We start from the raw sequence: 21,007 nt of genomic DNA on the forward strand, positions 1-21,007 counted from the left end.
CAGCCCACTTCCTCTTCAAGCCAATGATTGGTTGCTCTGTTCTTGGTGCCCGGCTCACGATTGGTTCTTTCGTTCCACCCCTCTCTTCCAGCTTTTGCAGGCGGGATTAGCACGCAGCTTCCTGCTCCTGCCAAAAAAATAAAAGAAGAAAAAGAAAAGAGGAGAGAGGCGAAAGAAAATGTCACGGAGATCTTTGGTGTTTAATTCGCTTTTGGTCTTGTCGGTCAGGCCCAACTCTGCCTTTTGATTGGTCTTTCGATCTGCCCATCCCGGCTCGGGGGCGGGATTTCCCCAGGAGACCCACACTCTGTCGCCACTGGCCGAACAGTGCGCCTGTCTGAAGCTCCAGGCCCGGGATTGGAGGCGGACGCGGACAGGTGGGCGTGGATTGGCTAGGGTAGCCGGTCAGTGTGAGGCGGGGGCGGGGCCTCGGCGGCTGGTTGCGCGTGTCCGCCGCTGGCTCCGCTCTATCCGGCTTTGCTAGGGGAGGTGAGTCCGGCCGCGGCGGCACCGGCGGCTGAGGAGGCGGCGGCTCGAGGAGAAAGCGGCCGCGGCGGCTGAGGAGAAAGCGGCCGCGGGGACGGAAGCCGGGTGGGGGGGAGGGGGGGAGACGGAGCAGCCTTGAGCCCTGCGGGGGCCGTCGCGCGGGGGGACCCACCCGCTCTCCCCCCCAACCCTCCTCAGCAGAAGCAGCCGGCGGCGGGGGCAGGAGTCAGCCCGCTTCCGACTGCACCCCGCCCGTCTCCCGGGGCTCCCATTCTTTGGCCCCGGGACCTTAACCTCCTCCCGGGGCGGTTCCCTGTGTCTGGGCGTCCGAGTGCTGCCCACCTCTCTTTCATTGCTCCCCGCACCTCCTTACCTTCACTTTGCCCCGGTTCTCTTTCTCCTCTCTGTCCTGCCCTGTCGCCTCCTCTGCTCACTCTGTCCCTCCTGCCTCCTTCCCTGGCTCTTTTCTGTTCGGGAAAGTTTAGTACCCCCCCCCCGCCCCCCCAATCAGGTCAACCTGACGAGGAGTAGGGGGAGATGTAGGAAGGCCTGAGAGTTCGAGGGGGGGAGCTAGTTTCCCTGAACATTTCCCCCCATCTTTTCACTTTGGGGTGGTTGGAATTTTTTTCAGTTGCATTTTTGAGGAGGTGGTAGGTGTTTAGAAAAGGATGTGGGAATGGAAGGGGTAGATGAGTCAAGCCTCTTACAAGATTCCCAGGGTGGTGTGTTACCTGATCCTTTTCGCGTGTGGAGTTCAGGGGGTCGGGAGGTTTGGCCTTTATTCCCACATTCAAAGTTGGAACCTCCCCCGAATTAAGGATGGAGTTTTAGTACCCACTTGTGGCAGGAAACCTGGGGGGAAGGGGTCCCTTTTTCCTTTTTCTTTTTCTTTTTCTTTTCTCTTTTCTTTTATTTTTGGGGGCAACCCACACCCTTCCACACACACTCACCCCCAAATTAAACACCAAGATCCTCTAACTTGTCTGGATTGACTGATGAAGACATAAAGCCACTTCCGCTCCATGATTTTGGAGGTGGAGTGAGTGGGTTTTTTCTTCATTTTTAAATGGCCAAATGACAGCTTGACCCAGTTTGCTTTCCAATCAAAGGGCATTTTTTTTTGAATGTCTCTTTGTGGCGCAAGAGCCAACGCAAAAATGATGGCGGCTTACAATGGCGGTACATCTGCGGCAGCAGCAGGGCACCACCACCACCATCACCACCACCTTCCACACCTCCCTCCTCCTCACCTTCACCACCACCACCACCCTCAGCACCATCTTCATCCCGGGTCGGCTGCTGCTGTCCACCCCGTACAGCAGCATACCTCCTCTGCAGCTGCGGCAGCCGCAGCAGCGGCCGCAGCTGCAGCCATGTTAAACCCTGGGCAGCAGCAGCCGTATTTCCCATCACCGGCACCGGGTCAGGCTCCTGGACCAGCTGCAGCAGCCCCAGCTCAGGTACAGGCTGCCGCAGCTGCCACAGTTAAGGCGCACCATCATCAGCACTCGCATCATCCACAACAGCAGCTGGATATTGAGCCGGATAGACCTATTGGATATGGAGCCTTTGGTGTCGTCTGGTGAGTATCCAAAGAAAAACACAGCCTCTCCTGGTTTCTTCTCATGGTTGTCGTTGGGCAGGTCCTTTCTCATGGTTTTCTCCATGTCAACCCAAGTGGAACAAGCTTCTCAGCTCAACTGTAGGAAGGCACCCTTCCTTACCTGGTAAAGAGGCCTGATGGCATCGGTTATCTAGGCTTGTGCTTTGGAGTCATGGACAGCGTTGGTGGAGCACCCTCTGTTAAGTAACTCACATAAGTTTGTTGTCTACCAAACCTATTGTGTAGAACCTAAGCAAGCCACTGAATGGAGATTCAGTAAATAGATGAATGCATGGAATGCTTATTTCTACACAGACCTTGGCCATCTCTCATGTTTGATTTAGTTTGAATCAGTTGCCCAATTGCAGCAAATGTCACAACTGACCCAAACTGGATTCTTTATAATAGTCTTGTCATTGGGGTATACGTTGCATAACTACTTTGCTCTTTCTGTCTTTTCATTCCTTAATTTGTGATCTTGATCCCCAGAAGGAAGATAAGGTTCATAGTTGAACCAGTTAAGTCATTGCATGAGTGGTTTATTTTAAACCATAAAGCTACAGTTGGGAAGTATGTAGCTTTAGTCTTTTGATAAGAATGCATTAAATATAGCATCACACATGAGTACCACAATTGAGGTCAGTAGACTGTAACTATGCAGTGGCCCACATTCAGTGTAATGTTTTAGTGTCATTTAGTGGCTTGTAAGTTGCTGTTATCCCTTGGTTGGCTGCTGCAGTAGGAAGTATACTTTTTAAACATGAAACTTCTCTACTTTTGCTAGTGCTAGTATACTTTTTAAAGTCCGAGGGCTTCTTAAATGCAACATTTTGTCTATTTGTCCTTCTTAGGAAGATTGATAGTTTATAATAAAATGTATTTCTCATTGTAGGGTCCTATTTCTTTCAAAACTAGAGTGAACTGAGCTTTTCCCCCCAAGGATTAAGTATTCTGGTGTGGATAAATGAATTGATGTTTTCAGTGCTTCAAAAATAGATTCCTTCAACTATACCTCAATTTAAAAAAAGAAAAGATTCTTGTTAATGTATAGAAAAGCCCTCATCACCACAGGAGAACGAACTCTTTGGAACTAGCCTAGTAAATGTCTCCTTTCGTCATTGCTTTTCAGGCTATAATTGACATGTTTCATTTTTGCATTATATCTGGCCATCTTTATTTACATTTCAGATTTTATAAACTAGGCTACTAAGTGATCCGATCCGTCTTTTTTTAAACTGGTGAAGTCCAGTGTTTTCCCAGCAAGTTCTCCAAGGTGTGTGGGATTCCTGGTGGGAAAGAATGCAGCCGGTAATGGTGCCTTTTCAGTCTCTGCTCAGGGACCTGCCTGTTCTTGCCTTCCTCTCGTCCCTTCCATATCCTGTCCTCAGGGACTGCACTGTGAACTGCTGTTCCTTGTCCAGCCCTTGAGGATTTCAAAGTGGGGGGGCAGGGGGCAGGAAAAAGATTGTTCCTTGCTTTAAATTTTGTCATTGATTTACTGAGAATTTGTTTGGATTTTCTTAGACCTGGATGCTTTCTTTCATTTTAGTGCTTTGCATGCAGCGCTAAGAACTAGAGATGCTGAAAGGGAAATGGGTTGCAGCATTCTTGACTATGTTCTAAAGATGTTATTCACCTACATTTCTATCAAATGGTGATGTGATTTGTAGAAGTTTTAACTTCAAGTTGGTGCTAAGGGAATTTTTTTTTAAGGGGAGGGAGGTGAGGAACTGTAGTGCTGAAACATATCCCACAGCAAACATTCTGGTAGTGGGTGTTCTGAATTACCAATACATGAAAAGCTGAATGTGTTTGATTTGAATCCATTCTAGGTTCTTTCATTGATCGACCCCTTCTACCACCCATGGAGTTCTTTCCATGTACTTGAAGTACCTCCATATCTCTGCCATCTTCCACTGTACACCAGTTGTTGAGCGTTTGCCCTGTCTGACTGACTACATTTGTAAGCCCTATGAGGGTAGTGACTGTGTCTGCTAGAGTACTTCTTTTTTTCCCCAGCACCTACCACAGTGTTGTGGCATCTTTGCTGCTTGGTTACTTGATCTCCTGGTCAGGTCCTCCTTTGTTCTTTAATCAAGTTTTTCTACTTAGCTGCATTGAATGTTTTTATCAGCTGTTACAGGTGAAATACAATTTGGTATGAAAAAAAAGAGGAAAGAGTTCCAGGTGTGTGTTTTAGTATGCAAATTCTTTTCTATTTTTATATTTACATATTTATGAATTGCTGTCTGAATTGCTTATTATATTTGGAATTTGACTGCTATATGACGTGAGTAAGATTATTAAAACTAGAGATCTGGACACCAAACCACAGTGAATTGCACTGGTATTCTCAAACCTAAGCAAAAGATATTAGTGAGCTTTTTTACTTTTTAACTAACTGAATGAAAATTTTTCATTTTAATTTAGAAGGCACCTAATGAGTCTGAAACAACTATTTTCTAAAGTGATTAAAATGGAACATAAAAATATTCTCCTAATGATACATCATTTAATTCAAAGCACCATATAACTACTTGGGCATTATAAGATTCACTTAGACTCAAATATGTTTAATACATTTTGCAAGTATTTTTCTTCTGACATAGCATATGAAAAGAAACTATATCTGCTCTCGTTTCTTTTTTTGTACGTGTACCCAGTGGTACTAACTGATGGCTAAATATGTTGCATATAGTTTTGAGGGATATTATTGTTTCTCCATGTAGACAAGGAGAGATATTTGTAGAAGTGATGCAGCATTTTACCATTCAGATTTATCACTGAACAATTTAGTCTACCAGGCTTGATTTATCTTTCTGCTGAATTTAACTATTGGAATAACCTATCAGTGTTGGACAGTTGTGTAAAAATAGTGAATTACATATTACCTTGCTGGTAAAGGTGGTGCTTTGACAGTTCAATTAAGGTTTCATTAACAACTGTCTGCTGTGTTTTATCTCAAAGTAAGGTTTCCAGTTTACCTAGTAATATCATGGGGTAGCCTGAGACACGTTCATTGCCAATGACAGAATATTGTTCATGGGTTATCAAAGCATTGTATATAATTTGACCTTCTTCATCAGATAACAAGGCTTTCAAATGCCCATATGGACATTTTCATAATGCAAAACCAAAACGCAAAACAACTCACAAACAGGACCCTCAGTTGTTTGGTGAGAATAATGTAAATACCTTCTTGTCTGTAGTTCACATTTGCCAGAGGAAAGTAAGTTATACTGTTCTTAAAGATGTATTATAACATAAAGGCTTCAGGGGCTCATGAAGTGTATGCTTTTGAGAATTGGAGGAAGTTGACCCCATGAGAAAGGTTTGAGGACCGCTAAACCCAGGCAGTTTTGACATTGTCAGCCAAAAATATCAGATTGAATTAATGGTACATATTGCCACCTTAATAAAAGTGAGTGGAAAAAGCTTCTCCTTTATAAAATCAGTGTTTTTTACTTATCTGATTAATTGAAAGATCAAAGATCCTGGGATTCATTCAGTCTGTTGTCTTTGTACTCCAAGTAAAGTTGGAGAACTTTGAATTTTATTATTCTAATTCCTTCAGCAGGTTACCTTTATTTAAGTAGTTTGAAACTTAAGCATCACTGTACTGATACTTAGTTACTTACTAGCTGTGTGATCTTGATATATTGTTTAACCTCTCTGCTCCTCATCTATACAGTGAGGATAATACTAGCACCTGTCTCGTACAATTGGTATGAGGATTAAATGAGGTAATCCTTGTAAACCAGTGAGTACACTGTCTAGCACACAGTAAGCACTCAATAAATGTTAGCTGGGTTTTATTGTGGTTACTTTTGGTAGGAGAATCAAACTTGTGTAAATATGCATAGAAGTGGCTTCACATAAGATCAGATTTATCAGGTAAAATCAACATGCAGACTATTTTTTGGAGGCATGACTTTAAATACCATAGAGTGTCCCCTTAGTTGTGCTACATGCCAGGGAAGTAAGGAGGGTTGAATTTAGAGTTAGGGTAAAATATTCTGTCCAATTCTCTCAATTAATTAAAAACAAATGCATAGAAAAAACATAATATACATGTTTGTATGGACTTGGTAGGTGTTTAGCCAGATCGTCTGTACTGTTTTAGAAAGTATGGATTTCCATGCCTGGAAGGACATTAATTTTTTTTTTCTCAGAATGTAACAAATGAAGGACATCCTTATTGTCAAAGTTCAGCTTTAGTAGAAATTCATTTTACTTGTGTTTGGATGAAAAGGTGTGAATTGTTAAAGAAGATCACAGTGAGGCAGGGGAAATGTATGATTTAATCAAAAATTATTCAGTGTAAATCCTTATGCATGGCAGAGATTGTCTAGCTTGCTCATCTTGTGAAAATTAGAGGCATCTTGTATTTTCTGATGTTTTCTCTCCTTTACTCCTCAAATAGCAAACTATAATTTGGAAAAATGGGGAATGCTTTTGGGATAATTTTGGGAAAATGCTGGAGTTAGTTGCATCAGAAAGAGTGGTATACTAAAGTGTATTGTTATTAACTGTGTTTTACAGGTTGAGAATCTGTAGTATTGAGAAGTTTCTCTATCAGCCAAGATTAACAGCCACAGCTGGATTCTTTGGGGGGGTCTGCTTTGTGAAAAGAGCTTTGAAGAAGCAGAGCCTGCACCATAAAAAGGAAACGGTTGCTCTTCTAGACATAACAAAGCATCCGTGTGAAACTAGAAATGTGGAAATCTATATTGTTAGTTTTAACTACAAACGAACTTACTTTTAGAAACTGCAGGTTCATTGTCATAAAGCAGAGGAGGCAAAGAGAGAAAATAAAAGTAACACAGTCTAATGATATTGAACTGGTTTCTTGGCGAGAGAAACTCCATAGCCTGTAACACTGGAAGTCATTTTGTACTTGGGCTCTTGGACAAGATTATGCAGATTTTATTCAAAAACCAAAAATGAAACAAAACCAACACAAAACAAAACAACAAAAGAAACTCATTGTATTCTTAGGGAGAAATGTCATGTTCTGCTATTGAATATCAGCTTAAAAGAAAAAAGGTGATTTTTTTTCCTTAAAAAACACGTTTCAGAAAGAGTTGCCTTTTCAGACAAGCTAAAACAACAATATCCCTCAAAATTACATGCATCTTTTTTAGCTGTCAGTTAGTAACCACTGGTGCATGTCCTGAGAAAGAAATAGGGGTAGATGTAGTTCCCTTTCATGTGCTATGCTAGAAGAATATTTGCAAAGTACATTAACTGAATGTTTATTTGAGTCTCAAGTTCTGGGATTTAATCCTCAAAATTTAGGCAACTGTAGCATTGTTGTTCCTTGATATAAAAAGCCATCTTCTAATGGAGTACTGGAATATTTCATTATCTTCACAACTTGGAGCATTAGAGTTTCACTGACTTCTATATGTAGAATTGAGTGTCTATTCTTGGTGGTTCTTATTAGATTTGTTGATGTCCTAGCAGTTTAAGAATCAACTGTTTGTTTACTGTAAGTTTCCTTAATATGCTGATTTGATTTCTTTGATGGGAATTGTCAAAGCCAAAGAAACTTTTACATTTGTCATCCAACCAAACAGAAAGAAGTCATTGGATAGAAGCTCTTCCCATTATAAGATTATATTTGAGTTTTACTTATGATTCCCTGTGCTTCCATAATACGTGAATTATTTGTTGATTGGGTCATCTAATGCAGATCAACAATGATTTCCTAACTAAAATAGCTTGTCAGTTTGATCCTTTTGTTGCTTGGGGGTAACAAAGAGTGCCTGAGGCAACAGCTGTAATACTGTGAATAAGCACGTGACAAGTCCTCATAGACCCAGTCAGTAGTTGTAAGGTACCTAGCCAAGAGACATTAGAAAAAATTCTGGCACTTTGGCATTATGAAAAGATGACTTCTAAGGAAACTATACTGAGTTCAACTTTAATAGTTAATTGTAATGGTGTGAGTAGAGGGACTCTGTACAGGGAATTCTGCCTTTGATCATGATTGGTGCTCTTTACCTAAACCCAGTTTCACATCTGTGTTTTGAATTGGTTTGGCTAATTGAATCATATGGAAGGTTTTGACACTGTTGGAAGTCACGAGTCAAAGTATTTTTATTGTCAGCCTGCTACAGACCAGCACTGTTGTAGGCACTAATGAGGATATTTCGTTCTATTACTAATTTAGCAAACCTGTTTCAAGTTTCTGCTATTATCTGTACGGTGCTTGGGATATAAAGATGTTTAAGTCACAGTATTGCCCTGAAGGAGCTTACAGTTAAATAAACAGTATGAAAAGTGATACATCCCTGCTCTCAGGGAGTCTTGATGGAGAATTGAAACTAAATTTGAAACCGTCAAAAACATAAGGACAAATTATTTTCACTTGTTCTTATAATACTCATTTACTGTGTGTTGACTGTTTGCCAGGCACTGTGCTGGATGATAAGGATTTAAAGGAGATTATGATCTAGTGGGGGAGAGAGATTTGTAAATGGATAGTTGTAATTCACTGCCATAAATGCAGCAATAGAGATACTCCCCGGGAATACAGAGGAGGAATTTCTGTGGAAGGTATGGATGCTTCCTAGAAGAGATAATACCTCAACTACTGAGTCTTAAGAATGAGAGAGTCGGGCTTCCCTGGTGGCGCAGTGGTTGAGAGTCTGCCTGCCGATGCAGGGGACACGGGTTCGTGCCCTGGTCCGGGAAGATCCCACATGCCGCGGAGCGGCTGGACCCGTGAGCCTGCGCGTCCGGAGCCTGTGCTCCGCAACGGGAGAGGCCACAATAGTGAGAGGCCCGCGTATTGCAAAAAAAAAAAAAAAAAAATGAGAGAGTCCGCAACGGGGAAGGGCATTATGAGTGGATGGGCCCTTGTGAGGGGGACTCACGGGGCTGGAGTTGCTGAAGGTGATAGGAGATAAGGGTGGAGACGAAAGCTTGAGCTAGATCCTGAAGAGGTTGGAGTGTCCTGCTGAAGAGATGAGACGCCATTGGTACGTGGGAGAGGGGCAAAAAAAAACTTACTCTTTTTATGAGTAAAGCACATATATACATACAGTACATAAACAGATATACAACATATCTATGTTGTTAAAATTTCATGCGGGGGCAGTTAAGGGGGAAAATGTCTGAAAACGCTCCTGGGGGCGGGCAATAATGAAAAAGGTTGAAATATTAGGAATGGCAACCATTGGAAGTTTTTAAGTAAGAGAGTGACTTGTTCAGATTGATTTTTTTTTAAGACATGTAAATGGAAGAGTAGAGGTAGCTGAGGTCTGGGCCTTAGGGAATGTTCTCAGTTGTAGGTGGAAGAAATTATTGGCGGTGGAACTAAGGGTAGTCAGATAGGAAAATGTGTTCATAGTGCATAGAGTGACAACCTACGCACAGCAGAAGATGGTTAGGAAGATGGGAGTGATCTTTGGTGCAGATGAAGTCAAAATGAGGGTGGAAAAGGCCATTGAATTTAGCAAGCAGATCATTGATGGCACATGAGAGAATGATTGTATGATTTTTTTCCCCCTCTGATATATATATATATATATATATATGTTTCTTTCTAAAGAATGTCTTCAGTATTAGCAGCACTTTTATTGTTAATAAAATTCTCCCAAATCCCAAGTTGTTATTTATAGTTTAATAAACCAGGGAACTTGATGTTTATTATATTCAAGGCACCATTTCCTTGGGAGGATTCTTTTTCTTAAATGACAGGGTAATAAAGTACTAACTAAACTTGTTAGGAGACAAGGTTATGGTCCCTGCCTTGGTACCAACAACTCTATGACCTTGATAAAGTTATTTGACTTTTCTGAGTCTTGGTTTCCTCATTTATAAAATCCTGTGCTTCCTAAGTTTATATTATAAAATTGCATTAATATTTGTAAAGCATTCTGGCATTACTTTGGGCAAATAGATTCTGCTAGTGACCACAAGACAGCTTTCTTCAGGCCTCCAGATGTTGAATAGCTTGTCAAATTGTTTAAAGGTAGGATGAGGTAAATGTAACCCTTTTCCAGTGTGATGACTTACATAGAGTTTTCAAATTTGGGATCAGATTTTAAGTGTGCAGTTTGTCCAAAAGACTCACTTTCTCCTCTTACTGACTTATTGGTAATGATTATACATGTTGTGGTGCAGTTGTGAAGGGCCTGCCTGTTTGCAAATGAGCAATCAATTTTTTCCTCAATATAAATTTGGTATTATTTTCCTGATAGTACTTTCCCTTTTTAATGTTTTAGACTTATTTGCTTGCCTTCCTAAATATTTGGAGTGATTTTTAAATATTTAAATAATGTCTAATGTTAAGTATTTTGTCTTTTTTTGTGAGTAACCAGGTAAGCTGATTTGCCTACCAGTGCTTACATTAACTAGCAAGTTGATTTAAAATGTTTTGTTTTTACGAATCTTTGAAATTTTGAATTTACATAGGGAATTTACTAGTTTGCAGATGGATCTCCCAGAAAAAGAGCTGTGTCACAGCTTTAAGGCTATAGCAGTTTAGGGCATACATGCCCAGAGATAGAGGGAGCTCGACTTCCTAAAGCTCTTCCACAGCAGGAAGGGAGCAGTTTCATAGAGGTCCTCAATAGTCCTCAGTAAGCCAGTAGCGCTGTCCCTAGATACACAGTTTACCCTTGAACAACATGGGTTTGAACTGTGCAGGTCTACTTAATATGCAGATTTTTAAAAATAAGTATATTGGAAACTTTCTTAGAGATTTGTGAGAATTTGAAAAAACTCACAAACCACATAGCCTAGAAATATCCAAAACATTAAGTAAAAGGTGTCATGAATGCATAAAATATATGTAGATACTAGTCTATCCTTACATAGGCAAGGTGAATGATGTTTAATATAAAATTAATAGTGTGTTAGTTTTCTTACTCTTTTATAACTTTGCTTTCAAAGAATTACATTAACATACAGTATGCTCCCTGCCCCCACTATTTATTCAGAGTTGGAGAAACTATATCAGCCTATCATCACAGGTAACTGGCTTTTTAAAAAATGTAACAATGTTTCCAATACTCATATTGATTAAACTAGCCTACCATAAAGCTAACATATTGCTGCTTCTTTGTTACCAATGCATGACTAGTTATACCTGTAAATAAATATTAATTTCTTTTTCATGTTATCTTTTCATTTTGGACGTCTAGCATTAGTGATATGTATAATGTCTACAGTGTTTTGTATCATATAAGACAGTATTGATAGGTACTGACAGATGATTCATCTTGTAAATAGCACTGCAGAAGTATTTTCTCCTCTGTGATTTTCTTAATAACATTTTCTTTTCTCTAGCTTACTTTGTTGTAAGAATACAGTATATAATATATGTAACATACAAAATATGTGTTAATCGACTGTTTATGTTATCAGTAAGCCTTCCTTTCAGTCAACCATAGGCTACTAGAAGTTGAGTTTGGGGGGAGTCAAAAGTTATGCATGGATTTTTGACTTCACTGGGCAGGGGAGGTCAGCACCCCTAACCTTCGAGTTGTTCAAGGGTCAACTGTATAATGCAAGCCACATAATGTGATTTAAAATTTTCTACACTAAAAAAGTAAAAAGAAACAGGTGAAATTAATTTTAGTAATTATTTTACTTAACTCAATATATCCAAAATATTATCATTTCAAATGTTATTACTATAAAAGTCATTAATTAGATATTCTACATTCCTTTTTTCATACAAAATGTACAAGATCCAGTGTGTCTCTTAGCGCTTACAACACTTCTCAATTTGGACTAACCAAATTTCAAGTGTTCAGTATCCATGGGGCTACTGACTGTCTTATTGACCAGCCCAGTTCTAGAGTCTCTTTGGCCTTTATTGGGTTGTTCACTCATTTCTGAACCAGTCACTGTCAGTGGGGTTAAGGTTACTTTTGGATCAGTCAGGTCCACCCCTGGACCTGGAGATGGAGTCAGTTATAAGTGGGAGGGCTGAATTCCAGCAATGAATGCTGGGAAGGGAGTCATTAAATGACCAAGAACGCATTCATCTAACTTATGTCAGACTCAGAAGAACTTGACAGGGTGTGTTTATAGAGCAAAGTGGAATAATGTTCTTTGTAGAGAAGTTGTCCTGCCTGCCCTGAATTATTTGGAGTATTTTCCTTTTCTGAAGCCCTGTTTGCCTAAAGTAGCAAAAGGTAAAATTGGTACTTGATCCTTGCCATTTTTGCTTTCCTTCCCAGTTGGATCAGATATCCTCCACTGATTTCTTTTCTTTGCTCTCTCAGTGTTGTGGTTTTGTTATCTAGATAAAGTTCTCAGTCTTGTTTTCAGTTTAAGTAATATAGAGCTCAGTAGTGTGAGGCAGCAGACTTCTTACAGGGGAATGGACAACACAGAAACTTTTTGTTTATCCGTTCCTTGACCTAAAATTCTTGCTCTGAGCTACAGAGAAAAGGTGAAGAGAGACATTTGAACAAATGGATAAAATTAGTCATTTGACCCAGATTGAGCCTTTTTTTTTTTTTCTGTCTGCGTGGATAAAAACCGTCCTCCAATTTACATAAGCAGGTGATTTTTCTTACATGCTAATTTTTTTAATGTACCATGGCAGAGAGCTACAGATTTGCAGATTGTGTAAGTAAATTGAAATAAACCAGGTGACTTTATTTCTCTTTATTATCTTACCAGTACAGAAGCACCCAAAGGGTGCAATTATCAGGCGATTGTCTCATTGCACATCTAAGTTAACAACAGGCAGCCTGATGCAAAGGTTTTTTTTCTCACTTCTTCTCTTTTTAATTTTTTAAGATAGGAAACTATTGCTTTCTATATTTACTTTGACAGGGCTAGATATGGGGAAGTTTGAGCTTTAGTAAAGGTAACCCAGAAACCATAAAAATTGACAGGTAATGGTACTGTGCAGAAAAAGAGACACATGTATACTTGGTTTGGGTTTGAATTGCCTAAGAATTAGGTGAGAACCTTCAACTATGTTGAATTGGTTGGCTTCCTTTGTATTGCTTTTCCAGGTTCTGCATGTTATAGTATTTGAGGTTATTGTGAAGATAGCTGGTTGTGTACTAAGGCCAGTGTTCAAAATAAATATTGATGCATTCTTTTAAAAAACAAACTAGTTAATTACAACATGGTTTAAAATGTCATTTCAATAAAATAGAAATTTTAGAAAGGTACAACAATTGGTTTTAGGGGCTCTTTTCACAGAAGATTCATGAGGACAAATTAGCGTCAATCAATAAAGCATCTTTTATTAAAACATTCCAATTTTAACTTAGTAATTAATGCTACATATTTAATTCCTCAGATGTTATCATATTGTTTACCTCGTGATATGTGTGGAGATTAAGTTATACTTCCTGTACCTTTGAAATAATGACTTAGAAATGAATCATAATTTTAAGCTTGCAAGTTAAAATGTTGGCCAGTCTTTTTTATCCCAGTACTTAAATATTATTTCTTTTCAGGTTGAAGAAAAGTAGTTTAGACGAACTTTGAGAGCAAAGGAAGTTAAAGAATGACCTGAAAAGGACATTTAAGTACAAAGGGACAGGATGGTTTAATAGTTAAGAGCCTGTACTCTGATGACAGACTGACTGCCTGTATTTAAATCTTGACTCTACCGCTTATTAGTTGCAGGCAATTTATTTAACCTCCGGTTTTCGTATGTAAAATGGGGATAGTAAATAATGGTATATCTATCTCATAGGGTTGATGTGAGGATTCAATGAATCAATATATATGTAAGGTCTTAGAACTGTGCTTGGCAATGCGTGTATGTTAGCTATCATTGTTATTACCAGTTTCAGTACATGTGAAAAAATGCAGTACCTCCTTAAGTTTACTAACCTAGGGCATATAACTAACAGCTTTTGAATGATTGTTGACAGGTATCAAGTAAATGACTATACCAGAGATTTTTTTTCTGATTAACACCCAACTGTTTTTGAAAAATTCATTCAGATTCTAGAATGCCTTCCAAAGGTAAAATTTCCCTTAGCACATAAGAGAAGGGTTTTTCCTTGCTCTTCAACTCCCTCCTTCCACTCTGTTATCAAAGTAATAATATGTTTGTTGTAGGAAACTTGGAAAATACCAAAAAGCTATTTTTAACCTACAACTCAGAGATAGCCACTAATAGTATTTTGGTGTAATTTTTTTTTCAATTTTTTAAATCTGGAATGTGTGTGTTTGTAATGTTAGCGTTGGGATCATGATTATTACATTGTATATTTACAATTTTGTATCCTATTTGTTTCACTAACATCACAAAGGTAGGTTTTTGGCCTTTTTTTTTTTTTTTTGAGGGCTCATTTTTTCATTCTCACAAGCCTAGAGCTCTATCTGAAAGGAATTATAGAGTTGGAAGATACTTTAGAATGCATCTAGTGTAACTGCCTCATTTTATAAGTGGGAAAATTGAGATGCAGAGAGAAGAAGCTAAGAGAATTGTTCAAGGTCATGCAGCTGGTAAGAGGCTGAGCCAGGACCTTTGCTACTTTACCAGTGATACCTGTCCAACTTAATGCCTGTTGAAAATGGAGGAGGTGTTCTTCTAAAAGCAAAACAAATATAAAACAAAACTCTATAAATGAAACCAGGAACAATGCTTCTGAAAAAAAAAATAGAGTATTTAGAATACTCTGTTGTTTGGTTTTTGTGTGCTGGTGACTCTAAGTTCTGGTAAAAGTTTAATGTCATGAACTACAAGGCTTTTGGTGGAAAACAGCTCACTCTTTTCATGTATGTAATCATGTTCTGTAAAATTTGAAAAATTTTAAACCTCAGAAAACTTGAAAGAATTGTACAATAATAATACCCATAAACCATTCTTCTAGATTAACATTTTGTGACTTTTGCTTTATCTACTTTGAGGCTATTTTTACAGATCTTGCTGAGATTGGGTTTCAATTAAATTTAGACTTACAGTGTTAAGAAATTTATGGTCACTGCATCAACTCACTGTTCCATGTAATAAGTTTTGTACGGTCTCCAACTAGAAAACGAACTGGAAATTTTCAAGCTTGTGACTTTTGGAATGCTATTTATTCCCTTAATACTTAAAACAAAATTCAGTGTGAATCAAATGTGCAACTGAAACATACCAGTCAAAACTAGGCTTCAGGCAGAATAGAAATATTCCATTCTGTAAAGTTTTTCTTTTTTGGAGTATTTATCTCAGATTGGGAGTTAAGGGACATTTTCAAAATAAGAAGCTAAGATCTGGTTTCACAATTTTATGACAGAGGACATGACGGAGGATATTACATTGTTGAAGCTAAATTTTAAGTTACTATATATATATTTTTAAGGAGATTACCCTAATAAAGTCACATGAGCCGATGATATTGTGGTTTGTGTCACCCAATTCACTGCTCTGTATTTTTCAGTACCAAATAATACCTTTGTTAAACTCATTTTCAGCAAATGAGACATTGTTTCCCAAAGGGTAATGATTATTTCCATATGTAGCACAAATTCCTAAGAAATAAATTTTAAAGTTTAAAATATTAGTGATTAGAAATGGTTGAAATCGTCACTGTGTATATCAAGCCACAACTGTGTATGTGAAAAGGGCAGCTGCTGTGTTTGCTCCTTGGGCTACGATATAAGACATTTTGTTAATGAGAAACCCCAAATGGACAGCAAGTCTTTAAAAGTAAAGTCTTTTGGTTTATGTGCAGAAGTGGGTTGTTTTATTGAGTCCACCCAGCTATTACATTACGTAGTTTCATAACATAAACACCAAGAATGAGGTAGCTGGAGTTCAAATCTAAATGGCCTGTGACAGGTAAGAAAGATACATGCAGCAGATGCTGGTTTACTTGATGGCAGTTGATAGTGGTATCTGCAAATAAGTCACTGACTTCTTAAAGTACCTCAGCAGGAAAGACATTAAAATAGGGACATTGTGATGTTTAACTGGTGTAGGTGCTGAAGATCTAGTTACCAATACACATCAGCTTGTCTCTGTAGGTGGGCAGACTTTCTTCTTTTAATACCTCGATTTTTTTTTTTCCTCTTAAGGTAAATGCTTGTTCTTAGAAGACAAATGAAAATCCATCTGTTTCTGTCTCTTTCCCTGTCAGTACTAATCAAAGCAAATGCTTGTAGTCACTTAAGACACATTCTCTACCTACTGATCCACTAAAAATGTTGAGAGCTTCAAAAGCTGGGACCATGTTTCATTTGCATCTCCAGAGCCTAACATGGTCCTTGGTGGGTACTTACTAAGTGTTTGTAGTTAAGCTGAAAGTTCCTAATGCTGTTTGTATGTCACGGTGACTGTCGGAGAAGAGTACTACCACTGGCTCTTGCCATTACATAGATCCCTACTTCCTCGTGCAATGAGGAATTTTTATGAGAAAACAGAGTGGTACTTAGACTACCCCAAGGTGGTGATTTTGTTTTTTTGTGTTTGGATTTTTTTTCTTAAGAGTAAAGAGCCCTAATCTAAAAATAATATACAATAACCAACTATTCACCAAAATAGTCCTTTATTTTTATAATCTACATTGAAATAAGAATGCTGTTGAATTATTTAGGAAAAATACATTCTCAATGCAGTGCTGTGATCTCATGTTAGAAAAATAGAAACTGTGTCTAAAGTGTCATCTAATATATCAAAACATACCAAAGCAGTCTGTGATGCTAGCACAGAAAAAAAAAAAATACTAAGCTCCTTATGCTGTTCTATAAATTTATGAGTAAATGCAGATTAGTGTGTACTAGAGATCTTCTTTAAAATTAGTGAGGAAAAATGCCCTATTTCTGTGGTGTGCTGGTATACGTTTAACAACAGGTTCTCAGAAAAATAAAAAAGCTCTAGTTTGTAGGGCTTGCCAATTTCTGTAAATACTAATACTCCTGTAATGGCCAGTTTCAAGCTAGCAACCTAAAGTCACTAAACACTGAATTGGAAAAAGAAACACAGTAGCACACCCATTGTAAACTGTTTTCACCATACAGGTAAAGTAGATGTTAACCGTAAAAGCATAAATCATAATAAAATAATTAGGAATGATGATTTCTGAGTATTTATTACCTTTATTTTAAATATAATTTATTTCATTGTAAGTTTATATAATTTAATTTTTGACAGTTTGACCATAAATGTTGGTCAGTTGACCATAAATGTAATAGTTTATTTCTCAAATTCTATTTTTCACTGTCAGCTTTGCAAAATTCCAGAAAATGTGATAGTCTCTCAGGAGCCAGTATGAGCTAGCTCCAGCACATCACTGGTTTATTTTGTATCTTTGTTGGGGTGTTTAGCTAGTGGTGGGGAAGAATGAAGTTAGATCCCTATTCATAAAGTCCAAGTGGATTAAAGATTTAAATGTAAAAAACAAAGCCAAAAAGTAAGAAGAAAATATGGATAACTGGTTTTATCATCTTAGAAGGAGAAGAGTATATTACCTTGACTTCAAAGCAAGACAAGAACATCAGATTTATCTGTGTAGAAATTTAAGATGTATGTTTGGTAAAATATACCATAAAAAAAGTCTAAAAGAAAAAACAAAAAAACTAGGGGAAATCCCCCCGGATTGAAAACAACCTAAATGTCTATGAATAGTGAAGTGGTTATCTTTGAAAGATGCTCACAATTTATTAAGTGAAAATCAATGTCAAAGATTGTCCCCTTAGGGCTTCCCTGGTGGCGCAGTGGTTGAGAGTCCGCCTGCCGATGCAGGCGACGCGGGTTCGTGCCCCGGTCCGGGAAGATCCCACGTGCCGCGGAGCGGCTAGGCCCGTGAGCCATGGCCGCTGAGCCTGCGCGTCGGAAGCCTGTGCTCTGCAACGGGAGAGGCCACAACAGTGAGAGGCCCGCGTACCGCAAAAAAAAAAAGAAAAAAAGATTGTCCCCTTAAAATATAAAAAAATTTACTCATATGTTCCAGGAAAGTCTGAAAGGATATCTACCAACAATGGTTATTACAGTGAGGTGAGAGTATAGTGGATTTTCACTTTGGATTTTATAATAATAACTTTTACTTTAAAGAAACGCTAAGAATTTCTTTATTATAAACATAAGGAGGTACATGATAGTCTCCCTGTTTTTAGAGGAGGAAGCTACAGCTCAGAAAGCTCTAAATGACTTGCCTCAGGCTTCCTAGCTAACAAATGGTAGAAAAGAGCTTTCACCCAGGCCTGTGCTCTTTTACAAACCAATAAATGTAATATTGATATATATAAAAGATATGTGATTGAAGTTATGAAGAATAATAAAAAAGTATCCATGAACCCACAACCTAGCGTAAGAAATAGAAGATAAAATCAACACTGTTGAAGCTGCCCTTAAAATACATCCGACTCCATCTCTCTGCCTTACTTCCCCTGCCAAGAGAAAACCACTATCCTGAATTTTGTGTTTATTATTGCCTGCTTTTTAAAAAATGGCTTTTTTGAGATATAATTCACATCATGCAATTTGCTCACTTAAACTGTACAATTTAATGTTTTTTTAATATATTCACAGAGTAAATTTTCATTTTAACTTTAGAACATTTTCATCACCACCAAAAGAAACCTCATATCTATTAGCAAATTGCTCCCCATTCCCCCTTGCCCTGGCAACTGTTAACCTTTCTGTCTCTCTAGATTTGCCTATTCTGGACATTTGAGGTTGTTAAGTTCTTTGTGTATTCTAGATACCAGTCCATTATCAGATATATGATTTGCAAATATATTCTCCCATTCTTTTCACTTTCTTGCTGGTGTCCTTTGAAGCGTAAAAGTTTTTAATTTTGATGAAGTCCAATTTATGTTTGTTTTTTGTTGCTTGCTCTTTTGGTGTCATATTTAAGATTTTGCCTAATCAAGGATCATGAAGATTTATACTTATACTTTCTTCTAAGAGTTTTTTAGTTTTACCTCTTATAGTTAGGTCCATTTTGAGTAATTTCTGTATGGTGTGAGGTAGGGGGTCCAACTTCGTTCTTTAGCATGTGGGTATCTGCTTGCCCCATTGCCATTTGTTGAAAAGAATATTCTTATTTCCTAGTTGAATGACCTTGAATGTTGAGTGCTTCAACAAGCACTCTTGTTGAAAATCAGTTGACCATAAATGTAATAGTTTATTTCTCAAATTCTATTCCATTGATTTATAAATCTCTCCTTATGTCAGTGTCACATTGTTGATTATTATCACATTGTAATAAGTTGTTTTTTTTAAGATTGTCTTGGCTACTCTGGGTCCCTTGCATTTTCATATGAATTTTAGGATCATCTTGCCAATTTCTGCAAAAAAGCCAGATGGGACTTTGATACGGATTGCATTGAATCTGTAAATCAGTTTGGGGAATTTTGTCATCTAAACAATGTTAAGCCTTCTAATCCATGAACATGGGATGTTTTCCCATTTATTTATTTATTCATTTATTTATTTTATAAATTTATTTATTTATTTTTGGCTGTGTTGGGTCTTTGTTGCTGTGCACAGGCTTTCTCTAGCTGTGGAGAGCAGGAGTTACTCATTGTTGCGGTGCGCGAGCTTCTCATTGCGGTGGCTTCTCTTGTTGTGGAGCACAGGCTCCAGGGCATGCAGGCTTCAGTAGTGGTGGCTTGCGGGCTCTAGAGTGCAGGCTCAGTAGTTGTGGCACACAGGCTTAGTTGCTCTGCAGCATGTGAGATCTTCCTGGACCAGGGCTTGAACCTGTATCCCCTGCATTGGCAGGCAGATTCTTAACCACTGTGCCACCAGGGAAGTCCTCCGTTTATTTAGATCTTCTTTAATTTCTTCAATTTTGTTTTCAGAGTATGTTTTATACTTCTTGTTAAGTTTATCCCTAATTTTTTATTGTTTTTAATGATATTGTAATTGTAATTGCTTTCTTAATTTCATTTTTAGATTGCTTGTTGCTTGTGTGTACAACTGATTTTTATATATCAATCTTGCCCTGCAACCTGGCTGAACATGTTTTATTAGTTCTAATAGTTTATAAATATATTCCTCATGATTTTCTATATACAATATCCTGCCATCTGCAAAGAGAGAGTTTTACTTTTTCTTTCCCATCTTGCTGCCTTTATTTTCTTGCCTAATTTCTAGGGCAAGAGCAGATTTCCTTGTTTGTTCCTGATCTTAAGGAGAAGTTATTTCAGTCTTTCTCTGCTAAATGTGTTAGCTGTGGGTTTTTCCAGATGCTCCATATAGGATTGAGAAAGTTCTCTTTAATTCCTAGTTCATGTTTTTAATCATGCAAGGGCATTGAACGTTAATTGATTTTTAAATGTTGATCCAACCTTGAATTCCTGAGATAAATTCCTGAGATATACACTTAATCATGGTGTATAATCTGCTTTATTTTATCTTTTTGTATGTTTTATATTTATTTATTTATTTTTGGCTGCGTTGGGTCTTCGTTGCTGTGCACAGGCTTTCTCTAGTTGCGGCACACAGGCTTCCCATTGCAGCGGCTTCTCTTTGTTGTGGAGCACGGGCTCTAGGCACGCGGGCTTCAGTAGTTGTGGCTCTGAGGCTGTAGAGCACAGGCTCAGTAGTTGTGGCACAGGGGCTTAGTTGCTCCGTGGCATGTGCCATCTTCCTGGACCAGGGTTCGAACCTGTGTCCACTGGCAGGCAGATTCTTAACCACTGTGCCACCAGGGAAGTCCCTGTTTGTTTTAAATAGACTTTATTGTTTAGGTTTTAGTTTTAGGTTCACAGCAAAGTTAAATAGAACCTACAGAGTTCCTATAAACTCACTGATCCTGCTCATGAACAGCCTCCTCCACTATGAACATCCTGAACCAGAGTGACAAATTTTTTACAATCAATGAACCTACACTGACACATCGTTATCACCCAAAGTATGTAGTTTACACTAGGGTTTACTCTTGGTGTACATTCAATGGGTTTTGACAAATGTATCATGACAAGTATTCAGCATTGTAGTATCATACAGAATAGTTTCACTGTCCTAAAAATCCTCTGTGCTCTGTG

General features: G+C 38.4%; 1 protein-coding gene across 2 annotated transcripts in view; it reads left to right on the forward strand.

Moving 5' to 3' along the window:
- Positions 1-231: 231 nt before the first annotated feature.
- NLK (nemo like kinase) overlaps positions 232-21,007 on the forward strand; it is a 146,394-nt gene continuing 125,618 nt past the window's right edge. For both annotated transcript variants that reach the window (XR_004481974.2, XM_004267148.4), the window contains exon 1: positions 232-2,068. Coding sequence is in view for 1 of the 2 variants with exons in the window: in XM_004267148.4 (XP_004267196.1) it covers positions 1,611-2,068 (458 nt within the window). In the remaining variant the exon portion in view is untranslated. The remainder of the gene's footprint in view (positions 2,069-21,007) is intronic.

The sequence above is a fragment of the Orcinus orca genome, chromosome 19, assembly GCF_937001465.1.
Source record: "Orcinus orca chromosome 19, mOrcOrc1.1, whole genome shotgun sequence".
NCBI lineage: Eukaryota > Metazoa > Chordata > Mammalia > Artiodactyla > Delphinidae > Orcinus > Orcinus orca.